Consider the following 21210-nt stretch of genomic DNA (forward strand, 5'->3'; position numbering starts at 1 on the left):
TAGATGTAACAAAAAATAAAAAATAACTAGAGTCATCTTCCTGCTTTAATCAATGGAGAACCGTAAGGCCCAATAGTGCTGAGTCCCCCATCCAAATTCACACCAGCTTGCTTGTTTTTTCAACCCTTCTCTCTCTTTGATCGTGTTTTGGCGTTTCTATAATATAATGGCCAAATCCTTAATTTGTTCCCTCTCTCTTCTACTATGAAATGTTGCGGTTGTGTAAGAAGAAGCTAAAAATGTGACGAAATTAGCAAAATTTGCAGAGCTCAACTCAGAGACACAAATTCTGAAGCAAAACCTGTGTGAAATGTGCGCTATGTCTCTGTGAATTCCGAGCAAAACCCAGCTGTCCAAGCAAAATAAAGCAACAAAAAAGCTCCAAATTTCTAAATTCATCCCTTCATCTTTTGCAGGACTCACTCATGGGTTTTTATAAACCACATTCTGCTTTGTGTTCTTTGTGTAGGTCTCATAATCATGAAGGAAAGCTAGTGTGAGTTTGGATGGGGGACTCAGGACTATTGAGCTTTGGGTTTCCCCATCGATTAAAGAAGGAAGATGACTCCACTTGTTTTTTTTTTTTATCTTTTGTTACATCTAGACCGTCAAAATAATGTTAACGCATCTGGCCATTGGTTATTTTTACAGCAAAACTACAGCACACAAGCCGGATCCATGTTCCTTCTCCATATACTCATCCTCACACTAGGTTTCTTTATATCATGCTAGTTCTGTTTATTTATTTATATATTATGTAATACAATTACAAAATCACTTCAATCTCTATTTTGATAGTTTTGAACCATTTAGAAACTGTGTTTTTAAAAAATTGCGATTTGAAAATGCAGAAAAGCGCTTATTCAAATCGTAGGCAATGGGGTGCTTTTTTAAAAACGCAGTATTTTAAAAAGCTAACTTGTGATTTTAAAGGTCAAACTGCGATTTTGCCAAACGCTTAACTGTATTTTTAAAAATCACTTTTTTAAATCGCACATTTTAAATCGCTATTTTAAAATTGCACTTTTTGAAATCGCAAACTCAAACGGACATTCGTCTCCACGCCACATGAAACTAGTAAAGGCATAAACTTTCAGCATTTATTTTTTTTATCATTATCTTTCTTTACATTCTTCTTTATTTTTCTTCTAGACTTAATTCTTTTTTTTTTCTTTTTTAAATTATATTTATCATATATTTTGTATATAGTATTATTACATTTTAGGGTTAAATACATATATGCCCCCTGTGCTTTACGACCTTTATTTTTTACCCCCTCAGTTTCACTTTTTATCAATTTTGGTACATGTGGTATATGAAAAGACGGAAATGGTACCTCCGTCTGATTTCCCGTCCAAAACTAACGTCCACCCACGGCATTTTCTGTCATGTTGTTGTCTGGATGTTGTTGGAAACGATGTGTAAAGAATTGGGTTCTGGGCTTCAAATTTTTAGGTACCCAATGATGTGGGTGGACGTTAGTTTTGGACGGGAAATCAGACGGAAGTACCATTTCCGTCTTTTCATATACCACAGGTACCAAATTTGATAAAAAGTGAAACTAATGGGGCAAAAAATAAAGGTCGTAAAGTATAGGGGGCAAATATGTATTTAACCAATTAACCCTACATTTTACTTAAACTTTTCCAAAAACAAGTTCCTGCTACGGCCATTTCTAGCTACCAATTGTTTGAAAAAAACTTTTGGGAGGAGAAAAGAAAAAGGGGTAATTACCTTTTCCCCCCATCAACTACTAGTCATTGTCAACATGCCCCTATGAACTGACACATCGACCAAAAGAGAGCATTCAACTACCAACTTTACATACTTTGCCCCCCTCCGTCAGGGAATCCTGTTAACTTGGACGGAATATTCCATTTTTGGGCGTTAATTTTGGTTTAAAGACCAAAATGCCCTCCAACAGTAATTAATAAAAAATATTAAAATTAATATGTTTAAAAAAGTTGAGAGCATTTATGTCATTTTTGAATTTGAGTTAGGGTATTTAAGTCTTTTTACGAATTAAACTGACGGAAGGGGGCAAAGTATGTAAAGTTGGTAGTTGGATGCTTTCTTTTGGTTGAGGTGTCAGTTCATGGGGCCGTGTTGACAATGGCTGGTAGTTGATGGGGGAAAAAGGTAATTACCCCTATACTTTGCCCCCCTCCGTCAGGGAATCCCGTTAACTTGGACGGAATATGCCATTTTTGGGCATTAATTTTGGTTTAAAGATCAAAATGCCATCCAACAGTAATTAATAATAAAAAAAAATAGTAAAATTAATATGTTTAAGAAAGTTGAGGGCATTTATTTTATTTTTGAATTTGAGTTAGGGTATTTAAGTCTTTTTACGAATTAAACTGACGGAAGGGGGCAAAGTATGTAAAGTTGGTAGTTGAATACTCTCTTTTGGTCGAAGTGTCAGTTTATGGGGCATGTTGACAATGGCTGGTAGTTGATGGGGAAAAATGTAATTACCCCAAAGAAAAAATAAACTATTGATGTAAAAAAAATAAAGAATGATAATGTAAAAAATGAAATTTAAACTTTCTAAGAGAAAAGAAGAGAAGTGGTTGCTAAACATGCCGGCAAAAGTTGAAAGGACCTTCATAAAAGTCACGGCTACGACACCAGGACTTCTTATTTTTTTTATTCAAAGGGCAGGATATCATTTATATTTGTTATATTCGGATGTGTCCATAATAATACTCTTGCACAAAATGATCTAGACAGTGATCGGCAAATGCTTTTTTAAATTCGACTAAACAGTATCATAATTCAGAATAATGTTATATATTATTCTTTTTTTTTTTTTTTTTTTCCTTTAAAATTAACGTAACTCTTAGAATTATTATTGAATTTATGATAGACTATTATTAAATTTTAATTTAATAAAAATTTTAAGAACTACATCAATTTTATAAAAATACCAAAAATAAAAAATACAAACGTAACATGCAGCATTGCTCCGTGCTTCTATGAGGACTGTGACTAGGGGTGAGCATGGGGATTTTTTGATCCCGCAGGTTATGCCAAGGTGAGAAAAATTGGAGAAGAAAACAATACAACACAAAACCCAGAATCTCAGTTGAATACAGTTGAATTTGTAATTTCATCAGGTTCGATAAAATATTTTATGCCAAAAAACAATACAGCTCAGAATCTCTCAATCTTTTGAGATTTGGACAGAAACCCTCCTATGCAAATCAAAAACAACTACAATCAAACAATAGTTCAACTAAAAATTGTACAACTCAACTAAACAATACAACTCAAAACCTGCTACAGAATATAATTTCTCTTCTACTAATACCCATCACCAGCAGAACATTAAACCACATGTTGAATATACAGCAAAAGCCAAACCCCCGTCATCATGATGAAGTAGGTTAACAAGTACCCCTTCCAAACACAAGGAGATTTAACCACAATTAATAGCTATTACAATCTTAAGATTAAACGCAATAATTTTACAAGAGATTACTTGAGAATTTCTTAGAAAACTACCGGAAAAAATCACCGGAATCGTCGCTGGGAATCGCACCTTAGACCACCGGAATTGCGCTCCAAGCCACCCACGGCGACCCAACGGCGAGCCCTAGAGGATCAAACCTCCGGCTCTCACGATCGGCCTCTAGTCTCTCTCGGCCTCCAACTCAAATTCTCCCTCTCTGTCTCAGCTTCTCTCTAACTCTCAGTCTCGATCTCCCCTTCTCTGCATCAAGCGAATACGATTACAATTGGCAATCAAAATCCACAACGATGAAAAATAAATTAAAAACATAACAGGGAAAGCCAATGAACAGTCTAGAAGACGATGAGGAAGAAGGTAATCGTTACCTCCTTAAGTCCTTATAGCCTTCCCCTTCCTCTGCTGCCGGGTGTGTACGTGCATGCGGGGAGGTGAGGGCCGGTGACTAGTGAGGCGAGTGGCGGAGTGATGCGGGCTGTGGCGCTTCGGGAGTTAGAGAAGTTAAAGTTAGGGTTAGGTTAGAACTTATAAAGAAAGTAAGAAAAGTTGAAAGTTTTTGCCTTTTCTTTTTGTCTTTTTTTTTCAAAATCTGCGGGGCAGGGTGAGGATCCGAGAAATTTCAAGGTACCCCGCCCGGCACAGCGCAAGGGCCCAAAAAAGGCCTCGTCGCCCGCACAATAGGTGCGAATTTTAGGCTTTGCAGGGCAGGACCGGGAGAATTTGCTCACTCTAACTGTGACCCAACCCATCAAAACATCTATAAAATCCAGAAAGCTAATGGTAATAAAACCCAAAATTACGGAGTCAATCTGACGCAACGACTAGTTTTTTCTCCTAAACAACGATGGGGAAAGGAAAAAGCGAGGGAATACGACACAAGGACTTTATTCGTTCCTTGTGTGTGGACGCACGCAGAAGAGCAAAATGTCGATCTTACCAGACGAGCTGTGGAGGCGAATCCTTGAACTCGGTATCAAAAGCGGCGGTTTTACCAGCAAGGACCTCTGCAGCATCTCCATTTGCTGCCGACTTCTCCACAGACTCTCCGACGAAGAAGCGCTCTGGTCCCACCTACTCCTCTCCGATTTCCCCTCCGCCGCTTCTTCTTCTTCTTCACCAGTCAAGTCTAAATCCTTATACAGAAACAGGTAGTAGTTTTTTTTTGATAAGTAATAAACTGGTCTTATACGGAAACAGGTGTTTGGTTAACGAAACGGATACTTGTTGAATTGATGTATTGGATTTTAATTGAGTGGTTTTCAGGTATGAGAGGGAGCGAGTGAGGAAGATGGCGGCTCATAGAAGGGCGGTGCTTAGAAAGGAGAGTGAAATTGCGGAACATTCTAGAAAGCTTCGAGGGATCGAGAGTGGCTTGGCCGAGGACGGCGAGAAAATGAGGGCAACTCTCGCAGAATTGTCAAATCTAGCAAGGGTCAGGTAATTACGTATTCAATCAATCGCTGTAACAATGACTTCTTAGTGGTCTATACGATTGGCTTTGTCTTGTGGCGTGGTTGCAGGGAAGCTTCAGTAGCTTTAAACGCGTGGCAGCCGGATGTTATCCGAGGTAGGCACAAACAAATAGTTGAGCAATGCGCAGTGCCTGTTGAATCTCGGATGCATGCCCTGGAGATGGAACTTCGGCTTTGTAACCACCGGATTTCGGGGTTTCGGAGAGCCCTTGTAAGTTTTGGTCATCTCTCACTTATATTTTGTTTGGTGGGGTGTATCGTGTATCGTGTATGTGATGTTGTTTGATGTTGTATGAGCAGAAAGATGAGAAACTAAGGCTCGACATGGCAAAGCAACAGCTGGTGTCGCTCAACTATCACCCTTTACGAGATTATACGGGCGTCAGCGGTGGAGACCATCAGAGTAACATCAAGCGAAAGAAAAAGAATCCCTGAATCCGAGGTCCGTTTCAAATAAACTTTGCATTTGCTTGTTATTAAAGGAATTACTATTATGTCATGCTTTTAAAGTCTTTGCCTCTTTTCTATCGTATTCATCTCTTTGTTTTTGCAGCAATCATAGATGCCACGAAATTTGGCTGCTTTTGAGCTTGTTCTCAACGAATAAGTTTCAGTTAATTATTTCATGCATTCTTTTTTACTTAAATATGTGATTGTTTGATTTTTTTACGAGTCTTCCGGTTAATATTCTTTCCAAGTTGGCTTTGCATTTGCAGCCTACTTTCTTGGTTTTCTCCCTTGTTTCACCATGTGCTGTGCAGTAGCTGGCCCATAATAACCTTTGATACTTGACCATCCAAAAAAATTTCTACATTTTTTTAACACACGTTTGCAACCCTCTTCTTCTATAATTTAATGCTGTTTCCAAAACGATGGGATTTTGTCTCTTGTTTTTCTGGACAGCGTACTCACCCACCAGCCTGGACAATCTAGAACTTGTCCTTAAGATGTGAGGACCTTCAAATGCTTAACAAATGGTTAATAAAGGACAAAGAGAGATTGGATAAGGAAAACAAATGGTTAGCAACTGTGGACTGAAGCGTTATGTACTCTTAGACAGTTATTTGAATTGATCAGCTATTCAGTTCCATGATTGTGTACATCAAAAATCAGGCAACCACGTTTCTTATGTAAGATTAGTAGTGAAAGAGAAGATCCATATAAGTACTAAGCGCGGCAAGAACGGAGGAAAAAATATATAAATTTTTGATGTATAGAACACTCAAGAGCGGTTTTGAAAAGTGGTACAGTACTTATAAGAGGCATTGAGGCCTGTTTCTCACTGTTTCAAAAATTTACTTGTTTCCTTTCTGGCTGGGATGGGGTTCAATAATTCGATTCATTTTGGATGAATTACTTTTGCGAGTATTGATGATCTTTGGTGATGTTTCTTTATGGGACTTAGTATCAATTCCTTGAAGTAATTCTCCTTCCTCAGATCTCTGTAAATGACACATATTTGATATCTTCTTCCTTCTTGAACTTAAGATCCTCATCATAATTGTTGCATTATGTCTAATTTCTACAGCTTCTCCATAAATGAGCACGGACAATCTAGAACTTGTCCTTATCCCCCATCCCTGTGCACACACACATACCCTGTTTCTTATATGTGTTTTTCTTTTGAGCTCATTGTTTTCTTCAATTCTAAACCCCCTGTTGAAATCACTTATCAACGACATGGGTTCTCTCTTCTTGGTCAAAAGGAAGCCAAAAATGAAACTTGTGCAACAATCTGGTGGAACGAATGAAAGAGTTGAATCATGATGACATGAATGAAAATGGCCTGGAAGATCCATGTAGTCACCTAAATTCTCAAAATCTCAAAGAATCCTTAGTTAGAATCGCTCAAAAGACCCTACTCAAAAGACCACAAATTGGATCGAAGCCCATCCAATTTCATGTTGAAAGTATTATGCAAGCATCAGCATGCCAATTAGGTGACTATTAATAAGACGAATAATCTTTTGCACCTAGTCCTAATATTTTATAATCATGCAATAAATACTTTTGTTTGCACTCAAGATCTTTTGAAGGATATAGCTTGGGAAGGGTTCCCTCGTTGGTGGTGAGAAGGGTTCCCTCTTCAGTGTGTGTTAGCATGTGCTGGCTTGTTTTTTCCATTATGGGGCTTTTGAGGCAGTGTTTTATTGAATCAAAATCTTTTGAGTTGGCGGTGGAGCGTTGGTCTTCAGTCTTATGGATTCCTGATCTGCAAGGGCATCGCTTGTTCAATTAGTTTGGGTAAAGCTAACATTCATTGGTTGCTAGCTACCGTTGACGAGCTGCTCATAGAGAAGGAAACAAAGGAGTTCTAGAGATGTTCCAGAGTGGGTTTTCCAGCTATCTTTGCCCAGTGCTGTTTGAATAAGCATGGGAGGTACTTGGTTGTGGAGGAGTATGATGGTGGTAGATGGAGGGGTTTTATCATTGTGCTGGAAGGTAAAGGAGGTAAAGGATGGAGGTCCTTTGCCTTCGTGTTGCGGTCGGCTATACTTCTTTTATGTTGTTTAGCGATGTTGGAGTAGATGAGAGATGTAACGGTGGTCGCTCAAGTAGGCCGGTGCCGAGGTTGAAGTCGTCAGTGAAGGAGTTTGGGAGTAGGTTGTTTGTGAAGGTGCTTGAGAAACCGATGGAGTTTCCGGCATCCTCCTCACTCTCGAGGGTTGAAATTGGAAATCCTACTGTGACTGTACCGAAGAGACAGGTTGCGTGTGGTGAAACGAAGCTTGCATATAAGGGTCAGAAAATCCCCCATTTTTTGCTGATGGAGCTTGGTTGTAGGTAGACTTGGGACTTGTGGGTGATTTCATTGACTACCAGCCTATTAGAGAGTCATTGGCTCAGGTTTTAACTAAGGTGTCTCGTTGTATTGAGTGGATGGACTTGGGCCGGAGCGTAGGTAGTTGTTGGTCCTTCTAAGGCCCCTAGTATTTTAGGACTTCCACCTGTGACCCATTCTCTTTTGTTGGTAAAGGCAAAGTCCTCGACGGACTTTACTGGTGTTCGGGCCGAAATTTCTTTCAACCACCCCAAAGCTAAGCTTACACCCAAGTGGAAAAGAAATACAGGTCCTAGGCATTCTGCTTCAAGCCCGGTCTTGGTGAAGGGCCTGCTGATTCATGATGCTCAGCATAGAGGTTCTTCCACTCTGAGCAACGTAGATGCCTCGGACGATGTCGGGAGTGGATGAAAACACATGGAGGGCTTTAGATTCTGCCAGTGGTAGCTTAGCCTTGTTCTGGTTCCCTGTTGGAGAGTGGTCCTCCCTCCCTCCCTCGTCAGGAAGTTTGCTTCGTCCATTCCGGCAGGATAGTTCTTATGGGGAGTGGGCTTTCGTTGCTAAGGAGGGGATAAGCGGGTTCATTTGTCGGACCTTCTACTCTCCAATTCTTCTTCTCCCTTAGAGGTGGTATTGCAGGGCGGTACTGCTAGTGAGGAGATGGAAGAAGGCTCCTTCTCCCTTAGTGTGGAATGAATATACTTTATTTCTTTTATCAAAGGGGCTGTTCCTCCTTTAGCACTTCGCCAGCATGATGTTTTTAATTACCATCTGATGGGTCCGGGTTGAACCCACTGGGATAGCATGAGTACCACAAACCGAAGGGGCTACCGACCCAAGCCCATTTTTAGGCTCTTCAGCCCATCTAAGCGGCTGCCCCGAGGAAAGATAATAGTTGCGTAACATTGGATCCCTCCTAAAACCTAGAAAAGAAGAAAAGCAACAGTTATGTCAGCAGGATCTTGGGGATCATATTGCATTAGTGATACCCCTCACTCCCACCATCAATGGAACAGGTGAGGCATTGATTGCCTCCGTCACCTCCCTTCTCGAAGAAGCAAGTTTGGCGTTTAATGTTGGCTGACCTGTGATAAGGAGGTGAGGCTTCAATTGAGTTAGTGAGCAACCTTCCTATGACTACCACAAGCAACCAAGCCACGGGACAACACGTAGCAGAGAAGTGGATGGGCACTTGTCCGCTTGGTCAGGTAAGCGGAGATGTAATAAGGAAGGTAAAACCCTTACAAAGTACACAACATATCCATCTTTACTAAACACTAAGGACTCCAGCTAAAAGAGTCCTCTTTTCCTAACAGTCTTACTGACTTAGGCATCAGAGGTATGCCCCGCCAACTCACCCCTGCAGGCCTCTAAGCCTTGTTCTTTAAGTTTGTGTAGGAGAGATTGCCCATTGGAGCATCTAAGTAGAGGAAGTGTACGGAGAAGCAGTCGGCTTTGGGTAGAATCCTCATGGTGGATAATCTCAAAAGGCGGGGGTTCCAACTAGTTTTAACCGGTGTTGCCTCTGTTAAAAGGATGAGGAAACTATTGATCATCTTCCCATCTATTGTGAGTATACTGCTAATATATGGCACTTATTCTTAACAGTTTTGGGGTCTCTTGGCACTTATCCTTTAGCTTCTAAATTGCTGGAAATATCTAGGACGGGGGACATCCCAAAGAGGCTATCTGGAAAGTTATTCCCGCTCTTTTAATGTGGAGCTTTTGGAGAGAAAAGAATCGTCGACTCTTTGTGGATAGCGAGACCAATGTGCTTTTCCTTAAGTTTTCATTTCTGAGATCTCTTTTGAATTGGGTTACTGTAGATGTTCCCAATTTTCTCTCAAGGAATCTGGTAGATCTGATTTGTTTTCTAGATTGTAGTAGCAGCTAAGGCCTCATCTCACTCGTATACTCTTCTTGTACGAGGGATTTGCCTTTTTGTTCTTTTTTCTTTTTTAAATAAAATTATTATTTATTAAAAAAATAAAAAATAAAAAAAGTATGGAGAAGTAGTCACAGATTTCAGCTTTATCACTTGGCGCTGTCTATGGGAACGAGTGTGTGCTCTACCCAACCTTTTTTTCCTTTCTCGAAGTCACATGGTTGCAACCAGATCGAAGAGTAGGAGGAATGTGGGGGACCCCCTCGGGCCATCATTGAAGAAGCAAATCCCTAGGTCCAGCCAAAGAAAAGCGCCTGGAGTCGGATGAGATGAGTAGTAGGGTGGATGCCTGCATGAATGATTTACAGGATAAATTGAAGTAGATGTCCCGAAAGATGAAAGGCAAAGACTTCCGCGGCAGGAGACTTTCCCCTCCCGCCAAAGTTCTAGGTACCCACCATGGAGACCTACGACGGAAACAAGGACCCCCCAGACAGTGATTGGAGGCTTATTAGACCTAAATGGTCTTTCAAGGGGCCTCTGACGAACTAACGTCCAGGGCATTCCCTACCACATTGAGAGAGGGGGCCCGGAGGTGGTTCAACCACTGCAACCTGGCTTGATAGGATTGTTTGCCGAGCAATGCAAGCAATTTGTGACCTAGTATTCTGGTGGCAGAACCAGGAGAGTGCATGCTACATTCCTACTCACCCTCAAGCAAACCGAAGGAGTCATTGAGGGAATACATGACACGCTTCGACAAAGAGAGATTGTTGGTGGAGGGGCACAACAACCTTATGGAGCTGGTAGGAATCTGGCCCTACAACAAATTCATGAAGTATCTGGCTTTGAGTCTTCAGTGACTTTGCGAATTTATGGACTTGGCTGCAAGACACATGAATGTTGAAGATACGTTGAAGGTGTTGAAGGATCAGGAATGATTGGAAAACGGTCGGCAAGACAAGAAGAGGAAGGAGTCTAGGCACACGACTGCAGATTAGAGTGGCCGAGCAAAGGGGAACAGAAGACACACCTCGTTTGAACAACGTGACTAGCCAACCCGAAGAGGACGGTACACCAAATACGCTCCCCTTAGTGTATCACCAAAGGAAGTGTTCAGGCAGATTCAGGACAACATTAAGCTGGAGCGGCCCCTGAAGATGAAGTCTGCAAACATGGGAGGAGTAAGAACAAGTACTGTAACTTCCACGAGGGCTGCAGGCATGACATGAATGACTGCTACAACCTTAAAGATCGAATAGATGAGCGGATACAAGAAGGAAAGCTCATGAGGTTTGTAACTAACTATAATGAGCAAAGGCCAAGAAGAGATTAGCGAAGAGAACCGTGCGCGGAGGAGGGGCGCCATGAAGAAAGAAACGAATGTCCTGAGGTAGACCTGCCCTGGAAATAAGGAAAATATTTGGAGGTTTTGCTGGAAGAGGGGAGTCCATCTCCTCCCGAAAGGCCTACATAAGGAAGGCTAGGGCGGAGGAGACCTTCAAGGTGGAATGACCCCGAAAGAGACCTAAAAGGGATTCATGCCCAATCACCTCCATTGAAAAAGATATTGAGGGGGTTTTGTACCCTCATGACTACCCTCTGGTGGTAACTATGACAGTGGCCAACGGCACCATGTGAAGAATAATGATAGATACTGGCAGCTCGGTGGATGTGCTCTATCTAACGGCTTTCGACTAGATGAAGTTATTACGATAATCTACGACCCGTTGTTCCCCCCCAGTCGGGTTCACAGAAGAACGAGTATACCCACTCGGGTCCATCTCACTACCCATCACGGCGGGGGAGCATCCCCGCTAAGCATAGGCTGTTTTGGTGATACCATTGGCAACTTTCCTGGTCCACTGTTTGCACCCCAAATATATTCAGTTTGGCTGACTCCTCTTGTGTTTGTTTCTACGTGATTTAAATAAGGGAAGCTTATCTCCCTCATACTTGCTGGGGTGGCCATATTTGATGTCTGCATAGAACCCTTTTTGACTTGTTATCCAAGCCAGAAAGGGTTTCTCTCTTTTCAAGTTTTCATACAATGCTAATTATTCCCACTCCAATTTCGTTAGCGCAACGGCTTTCGCGCTAGCTCGCTCGGCCGTTGCTTGTTTAAGCAACAGAGAGCAAGTTTTTCTTAATGTCTGGAATGCACAACACGTTTTGCAATGGAATAGATGAGAAGGGAGAGTGAATAGTAGTTGTACCCGTGTGAGTAATGGGCAGTTGAGAGCCATTACCAACGACTGTGATCAGTAAAGCTAATGCTCCAGTTGTACTTTACCAAGGAGTGAAAGATTTTGGTATATTTGCATTATTGATTTGGTCCAGACTCCAGTATGTCTTCTGCTCTTTACCTCTGCATATTCGGATCTTATTCAATTGTCTTTCTTCAATTAACACATGCATGCACCATAAATATTTGTGTGTACACACGTATGTTGCGGACGATATTGGCTCTTTGAGAGGCTTGATGCACATCTGGCCCCAATACCTCCCAGATTGTATTCAGTATACTGAGTTCCATTGGATCGACTGTAAAATCTTGTTCACTAGGGTTTAATTGTTGTGAAGTTGTGAAATAACGAGATCTGTTTCTTTAAAAAAAAATTTCTAGTAACTCAACTGCAGCATTCCCAAGTAAATGGACGGGCAGGGTTTGGAAATGGTACATATATTCCGTATTCTAAGTATTGTTTGGTATTGGCACCCTATTCATGAAGAATCAGTTAATTACAGCGAGGATATCTTGATTGGTAATTTATTTTGGTTACCCATGTATATTCTCATTCATGTTATTTATTTTCCTTTTGAAGTACAAAAACTGCAAATATTATATATAGTCGCTGTGAGATTTAAGTGGAAAACACATTGTAACATGTAAACCTACTTGTTTGGTCCGGATGATGAAAGGCCAAGGTTATTTTGGTAGGTGTCTTTTCTCAAGTTGTCGAAACCCCCAGGAGTAGGGGTGGGCATGGGGCGGGGTGGGGCGGGTTTCGGCATTTTTTGGCCCCGCCCTGCACCTTTGCGGGTTGAAAATTTTCAACCCGCAAACCACACTTTATAAAGAGGAACCGTGCGGTGCGGTTCACTGCGGGGTGGGTTTGTGCGGGGCGGGGATTGCGGGGATTGCGGGGCGGGGCGGGTATTTTGAGTGGCATTTAAGTAATTTTGATTTTATTTTGTAAAAAATAAAAAATTCAAAAAAAATACTAGTTTTTTAAATAAAAAATTAAATTCATATTTCCATTCAAGAACATTTTCCATGGATTAGCCTTTTAAACTAAAAGCCCTATTAATTATAAGATAAAATTCTAAGAAACATGATTTTTATTTTCTCCCATCAACAAAGCATAATGAAAAATGACAAGAATAAAAAGCTATAATATTTCACTATGCCATGTCATCAATTTTCTTGTCTTTTCCAGAAGTAATGAAACGATTATTTCAAATAACAATACAATAAAAATGTGTACACTTTAACATCCCATAAAATTGAACCATAAAAATTGTATTTCTCACACAATGAAATGAGTCCACTAGTTAATAAACAACTAAACATGAAAAAATATAACAGTCAATTGGTTAGTAAACATGCAAAAATATAAAAGTGAACCAAAACAATTTAAAACAAAAGGAATGAGTGAATGAATAGACGATTAGGTTTTCTTTCTTTCCCTTTTTTTTTTTTTTTTTTTTTTTTTTTTTTTTTCTCCTTCTTTGTGCGGGGCGGGGACCCGCGTTTTTTAAAAGTCTAAACCCGCAACCCGCCCCGCCCCGCATAAATTTCTCAAATTAGGATTCTAACTCGCAAAAAATTTCGAAAATCCGGTCTTCTGCGGGGCGGGGTGGGGCGGGTGCTGCGGGTTTTGCACACCCCTACCCAGGAGTGGGCCTGATGAGTGAGGTCCTGGATCGGTTACTGCACAGGGCATTGAGGAGCTTTGCAACAGATATTTGGAAAAATTTCTGGAGCAGCAGTTGTTCGTAGCGCTCAAGTAGTATGATATACGGCTTTCCAATGTTATCAATTCTATGATTTATCCTTCTAGGGGTCTTCCTTGATACTTTTCCGAAGGGACGGACGATCTTCATTTTTATATTTTATTTTGAATTTTCAAGTTGAGATCCCTGATCTCTTCAAGCACACTAGTCAACATTTTATATTTTACACGGGTCCGTGGTTTACCTGACAGGGTGGGTACATGAAGTGGCCCTGCTTCGGAGGGGTTACTCCTCATAAAAATAAAAATAAAAAATAAAAAATAAAAAATTGATGCAATCAAACTGGTATAGTATACTATGGGTATATTTGCATTTTGGCCAAAAACAAGAAGAAAAAAAGGGTAGATTTGCATGTTTGAACAGCTATTGATATGGTTCGTATGTGTCTAAACTGTGACAAGACCTAATGTCAGAAACAAGTCCGCCCTAAAGTCCAATTTTCATGAATAATATTTTAGTTTAAATTGAATATTTTAGTTTAAATTGAATGAAGTTGTTTGTTCACTGATTTATTTATTGGGTATTGGACATAAACTATTTGCATGTATTTCTTTCATGATTATTACTTATCATGTACATGCAAAGGTCCATAGATTGTATTAAAGATGGTTTATGGTATGATTAATGAGATTATCATACATTAAATTCTAAACTATAAACCTTGCGAAAATAAAACGTCTATTGAAGAGAAGCAAATGAGGCAAGTATGATGGTCCTAATGATGATCTTGTGATGATATATCTTGATAATGTGAAGTGATTTCGGATTGATGTAGATACAATGCAATGAACAGACCATGTAAGTCAAAAGAATAATGCACATTCACGTCTACATTGATTCTAAATTGATTAGAACATTGATTAATATTGATTCTAAATCATTAGAGGATCATGAATGACCTAAAGGTCACTTTGATGCATTTAGGAGTGAGACCAAGAAGTCCTCCATGGCAGCCTTCTCTGTTCTATCGGCCTTCACCGGTGATCCAATGGAAGATCCTTCTCTTTATCGCAACATTGTTGGATCCTTATAATACCTTGCACTAACACGTCTAGACTTGGGTTTTGCTGTTAATCGTGTCTACTAGTTCACGCATAGACCAACTAAACTACACTGGCAAGCTGTAAAAAAGATTATTCGCTACTTAAAGCACACTATGTCTCATGGGCAGCTCCTTCATCAAACGCAATTCACTAGCCTCTAGGCTTACTCGAATGCAAATTGGGCAGGCTGCCTAGATGGTAGACGCTCTGCATCAGCCTATTGTATCTTCCTTGGCTTGAACTTGATTTCATTGAGCTCTAAGAAGCAACCTGCCATCTCACGCTCCTCTGTAGAAGCAGAATATAAAGTTGTTGCCAACAAAATTGTTGAACTCCTTTGGATTCAAGCTTTTCTTAATGAACTCAGTATCTCTCTCTCTCTTCTCCAACTTAACTATGGTGTGACAACATTGGGCCTACGTACATGTTAGTAAATCCTATAGTTCATGCACACAAAACATGTGGAAATCGACTTCCATTTTGTTAGAGATTGCGTTGCTGATAAATCATTGGAAATTCTCTTCATTCTTAGCTCAAACTAATTAGCGGATGTTCTAACTAAACCACTTGTCTCCACTCGGTTTCAAAGGTTCTGTTTCAAGCTCAAAGTCCGATCTCTCCTGTTGACCTTGCGGAAGGGTATTAATGCACATGACTTATCATCAAAGGACTCAACCACTCAAGACACTTCTCATCCCATACGTGAGTCTAGTGATAAGGAGATAAGGGATAACAGCATGAAGAGATAGAGATAGGTAGACATTGTAATCTAACTGAAACTCAATGTATAGATATAGATGAGAAAGAGTTATACTTCAATATGAAGACATATAAGAGGTAGAGTTGTAGTTAATCTTATATATTGTAAATGCTATATATATATATCAATCAAAGCTGATTGAGATGAGCACAATGAATATATTATATAGAAAGGGTTACTGTGTTCTATTAGGGAGCATTGCCTAAATATGATTTCAATGCTTAATTCATTGGAGGTCTTGCGTGATAAGGAGATAAGGGATAAGAGCATGAAGAGATAGAGATAGGTAGACATTGTAATCTAACTGAAACTCAATGTATAGATGAGAAAGAGTTATACTTCAATATGAAGACATATAAGAGGTAGAGTTGTAGTTAATCTTATATATTGTAAATGCTATATATATCAATCAAAGCTGATTGAGATGAGCTCGATGAATATATTATATAGAAAGGGTTACTGTGTTCTATTAGGGAGCATTGCCTAAATATGATTTCAATGCTTAAATCGATTTGATTGTGAATCTCAGGAGGATATAATCCTCCAATCGCTGCCTGAGTACGTCATTCAACCAGTTTAAGCTCAATGTGTCCATGACCAAAAAGGACTACCATTGGTTGAATTGGTGAATGAGCTCGTCGGAGCGGAAGGCATCTATCTTAAAGGTCAAGGCTTCGTACACATGACTTTTAAGATTCTACTTCTAAGTCAGAAGGATGGTCGAAGATGAAGCAAACCAAACAACTTGGCAAGGGTGTTGCCAAGCGAATGAAGAGAACTAGAAAGAGGACAATGTTGGGGAACTATGTACATGACAATCATTCTCAGCGGAATAATCCCAGGGGTCGGTAATTTACAAAAACTATGGATGCAATACAATTAAATAACAAGAAGAAGCAAGAACACTTACTTGGAGGGATTCGGACACGAGGGAATTTTGTTGAAGAAAATATTTATTCTCTCTTCTTTATGCTACACGACTTCTGCAGGGATCACTGAGACATCACAAGAGGATGATAAATCAAGTCCCCTGTTATATTGAAAGAATAGTCAATGTTCAACTCAATTGTGAGTGAATTGGCAAATAACTCTCTCGTAGGCTCCTCTATAGGGGCTTCTTGGAGTGGTAGTAATCCTAGAGGCCAGATGTGGGACACAGATTCCTACTCCCACACTACATAGGGGACGACCCGGGGGGATGGACTAGGATTTCAATCCTAGTCCACCACAAGGTCTAACACCACTTCCAATGGATGATCTAAATTTCAATCAATTTTACATAATTAAAATCCATTTTTTGCTAGTTTAGCTAACCACCTTTAAAACTACTCTCCATCGAATTATCTAAATTTATATCTATTTTATTAAAATAATCATTTTTAATATATATATATATATATATATATATATATATATATATATATATATATATATATATATATATATTATTTTTGTTAAAACCTCGTATCCACTCTTCTCCACAAACCTGAAATCATCTCTCACCGGCAATTCATCAAACAAAAGACCTGCACTTTCAAGTTTTCAACCATTTGAACCCAATCCACCTTCACCAGCTCAAGCTTTGTCATGGGCAAACCCAAAAACATCAAAAACAGAGAAAATGCAGAATTATCACATAGACAACATAATTCACCACACCATAATCAACCAACCGGAAAATCAAAATCAAAATCAACCCATCGGACCCATTCTCATCCTCTCTCTTACAAACCTCGTGATTCAATCTTGTTCTTCTTCTAGAGTCGCCCAACCACCGCGAATTCAACATGCCTTTTAATTCTCTGATGGGCGTTCATTAAAAACAACGCAATGCTGAAACTTTCTTGTAAATTTTCTAGTATTGTCTTTGTTCCCATTACACTGTTGCTCTGCTTTTTCAATGGTGCCATTACCGTCACCATCACTGAATTCGACTTCGGGACCTCCTCGGGGACGCCCACATGAACAACGGGAGCGTAAGGCTTACCAGTGACCTCCCTGTCCCCAACTGCGGCGCCAGTCGGGTTCTCTACAACAAACCGGTGAAGTTCCGGCTGCTCGGGACCCAATTTCCAGCGAGCTTCTCTACATTCTTCTCCTTCTCCATCAGCAACCTAAACCCCTCGTCGATCGACAACGGGCTCGCTCTCGTAATCTCCCCGGATGACGAGATCGCCGAAGATGCCGGTGGGTTCCTGGGGCTAGTCACCGAGAAGGGCTCGCCCTCGGGCTTCGTGGCGGTCGAGTTCAACACCTTAATGGACGTGGAGTTCAAGGACGTTAGCGGAAACCACGTGGGCTTGGATCTGAACAGCATGGTTTCGTCGCAGGTCGTTGATTTGGACGGCATAGAGATCGATCTCAAGAGCGGCAATTTGGTTGACGTATGGATCGAGTACGGCGGCTCCACCGGGGTGTTCAACAACCAGAATAAGAATCGGGAATTTCCGTTCCCCGGCGAGGCGCCTTGCTCCGAGTGCTTCAACCTCCCACGACATAGAGAGACGAAGAAATTCTGAAGAAGAAACGCCCATCTAGAAGCTTTCCCGCGGTGAAGAAACAATAAAAAAATAAACCCATCTATGAACAGTGCAACGCCACATGAGGCGTTGCACTGTTCACCTATCTTCAACAAATGTAAGAGAAGCATTTTTTATGGCTTTCTTATGTATCCTAGATTTACGGTGGCTTTTACATAATCCGCTGGAACTGCTCTAATTGACGCATGGGCTAGGGCTTATACTGTAGTCTATGTGCCACATGTCTTCCTTATAGGCTTGGGCTTAATCCCAAGCCCAATCCTTTATTTATTCTCCCAGACTGTGTCTCACATAAGCCCATACCACTATCTCACAGCGATTCATGTTTTAAAAGAAAACATGACCCAAATAAATAAAAAGTCTGTTATATATCATGGTCAAACTATAACAACTTGAAGAGGGATCCAAAGGAATATATATATATACACACATACATACTAGCTTCAATAGGCCTATGACACTTGTCATCTCATGACTTATTGCATGTTACTATTTAATTATAATTAATTACACTAAATAATTGTAATTGAACTCTAGTTAATATCTTTGAATTATTAAATTAATCCCTTAGACAATTCTTATTGTTATTAACATTTAATTCCTCCATGAAATATTTTGTAATCGAATTAAAGTCAATTAGAGTGTCATTTTAATTCACTAACTATTTTCCTTGAGTACCTAATTTAATCACATAATTATTTTCTCCCTTGTGAAATATCATTTTATCAAGTAAATAAATATTTTAGTAACTCTTACTAAAATGTTATGGCTAGAGACTGAGAATAATTAATCCATTAAATCTATCTTAAGAGGGAATTTTTTAATCTCTTGGATTCCTTGTCGAGGATAGAGTTCTCACAATGCAACATGTGATCACCTAACGCACTGAGAAGCTTGACTGTAGAAGGTTCACTATTTAATGCATCGAAATGACCATAACTTTATATTTGAGCCTGCGATCCTCTTAGGATTTAGAATCAATGCTTTAAGAAGTCTTGGAGTTTCGCTTCATTCCTTTCGATAGTGTTTTAAAGGAATGGCAACTCTTGCAGTCCGTTCAATGCATTGTGTCTGCACCAGCATATTAATGAAAAATCACCACTTCACATGATCAAGATAGATCATCATGATTGATGTGTTATAATCTTATCAGATGAAATACTCAGTTCCATTACTGAATGCGAACATTAAGAATTGTAGACTGCAAGATTTATGGTATAAGATCTTCTGTGTGATAATCTCATTATTCCCACCATAGATTATATTCAATGCAATGTAAGGACCATCTACATGTATATAATAAGTAGTAATCATAAAGTAAAATCATATAAATATGTTATAGGCTTAATGATTATTAAATATATTAGTAAATAAACAACTTTATTTAATTTAAATCAAAGCATCTTATAAATTAATTGGAGTTTAGGTTACTAACATCAATAGTTTAGCGTACTATTCCTACTGGACAAAGGCCAAGCTATCCAAGGATTTTTTTTTTTTTTTTTTTTTTTTTTTTTTTTTTTTTTTCCCATTGTGGCGAAGTAGGGCATTGGTTAAGAAATTGCAAAAGTATCTAGCCTTCAAATGCCAAGGCAAAGATTCTTCCTCTTTAGTTAAAACATGTTTAATGTTGAATCCCACTGGTTTCTGGCATGTAGATTTAGGTACAGTAATCATGTCTGCAATGTGATTGGAGGGGTTTCAAGAGATGAAAAAAACTAGGCGAAATGAAGGTGTACCTGGCGCTTGAAGATGGAATGAAGATTCCAGTTTTATCTTTGGAAGTTATTTACTTGTATTTTGAATCAGTTCAATTTTATTAAACTATGTATACATTATCTACATAAAATACTTTTTTGTAATACTTTTGGTTATATTTTTGAAATATACCTTGGTAATAAAAGAATGATAATATTTTTATCTATTCTAATTTTATTACTGTTAGTTTGAATATTGCTTATGATTCATGCATTATAAATAATTCTATTTTAGAAACTAGTTTCTTGTTCTTTACCATTAAAGAGGAAGTTTCCTTCTACTAATAAACAAATGTGTGGCATGTTTGTCTTGAACATATAAGTCCAAGTAGGATCCAAAGCCCACACTCTAAGCATCCTTCTTGGAGAAAAATATGACCAATATGACTTTTCTAGGAAAAGGGTACAAGGCCAATAATGTGCTTAGGTTAGAACATACTGATGTATGTGATCCTTTGGTTGTCCATATGCGAAGGGGTATAGAGTAATTTATGTGAAGAATACACTAGGTATAATTTTGTATTCCTAGCAAGGTGGAAGTCTGAATTCTTTGAAGAATTCAAAGGGTAGAAGTAATTAGGTAAATGCATAAAGGCCATTCGATTTGATCCAAATAAATAGTCTATGAGATTAATTCATTAAATTAAAAATATAAGCTAGAGTACAATTATAATTGCTTAGTGGAATCAATTGTAATTAACAGTAACTTATGACTTGTCATGAGCAACATGTGTCATGGGTCTATTGGACCTAGTTTTTATTTTTTTTCCATTGGGTTCCTCTTCAAGTTGTTCATATAATTTGACCACAATGACAAGCTTCTAATTATTGGTATGGGCTTGTTTTATTTTAAAACGTGGGCTAGTATTTTGGATACTAGCATAGAGACGATTTTGGAGACACTTGGGTTAGGGATAAAACTCTAGCCCTAGCCATGTTTCTCCAAGAGGATAGGCTAGGTTTTTATCCCCAACCTAGCTATCCACTATGGGTGTGTTTGGACACAAGTTTTATGCCTCCTCTCCAAGTAAATCTAAGTCTACAAATAAAGGAGCCTATGAGGCATAAGAAGCCCTTAGTCATGACACTAAACACTTTTTGAGAGCTCACTCTTTTAGTCATATTTAATCATTGAGGAAAAGATCCCAAGGCTCTAGAATTCCCAGAGGCAACTATGTTTTGGAAGAGGCAAGAAGAAAATTTTTTTTGCTCATACCCAAGGGGTGGCTGAATTTCAAGTGTGTGCCTCTCCATTGTCTTTTAATTTTTAAAGCATGATCTTTCCATATTACCTTGAAGTCGATCATTGGGATTATTCCGTTGTGTGTATGATGTACATGATCCTAACACATTACTCACACCTAAGTCATATTCACTATAACTTATGTATTTACATGTATATTATAAATATCAATCATTAAATGCATTCATGTAAATAGTAAAATGCCAAATATAGCTATAACTTATGCATTTGCATGTATA

The 21210-nt window shown here is 39.2% G+C and overlaps 1 protein-coding gene across 3 annotated transcripts; it reads left to right on the forward strand.

The window, feature by feature from the left end:
* The first annotated feature begins 4324 nt into the window (after positions 1–4324).
* On the forward strand, positions 4325–19895 carry LOC133872618 (F-box protein SKIP24). 3 transcript variants are annotated; one of them, XR_009901062.1, is made up of 6 exons: positions 4325–4620; positions 4736–4909; positions 4993–5155; positions 5245–5386; positions 12534–12578; positions 13506–13772. XR_009901062.1 is itself a non-coding variant. In XM_062310191.1 (6 exons), exons 1-4 carry the CDS (start codon positions 4397–4399, stop codon positions 5377–5379), a joined length of 696 nt encoding a protein of 231 aa, XP_062166175.1. In that variant the 5' UTR covers positions 4329–4396; the 3' UTR covers positions 5380–5386; positions 12553–12578; positions 13506–13772. The 3 variants fall into 3 exon arrangements, 2 of the variants coding, with proteins under 2 accessions (XP_062166176.1, XP_062166175.1); XM_062310191.1 differs by having other exon boundaries at positions 4329–4620; positions 12553–12578; XM_062310192.1 differs by lacking the exons at positions 12534–12578; positions 13506–13772 and adding an exon at positions 19630–19895.
* The last annotated feature ends 1315 nt before the right edge of the window (positions 19896–21210 follow it).

The sequence above is a fragment of the Alnus glutinosa genome, chromosome 7 (assembly GCF_958979055.1).
Source record: "Alnus glutinosa chromosome 7, dhAlnGlut1.1, whole genome shotgun sequence".
NCBI lineage: Eukaryota > Viridiplantae > Streptophyta > Magnoliopsida > Fagales > Betulaceae > Alnus > Alnus glutinosa.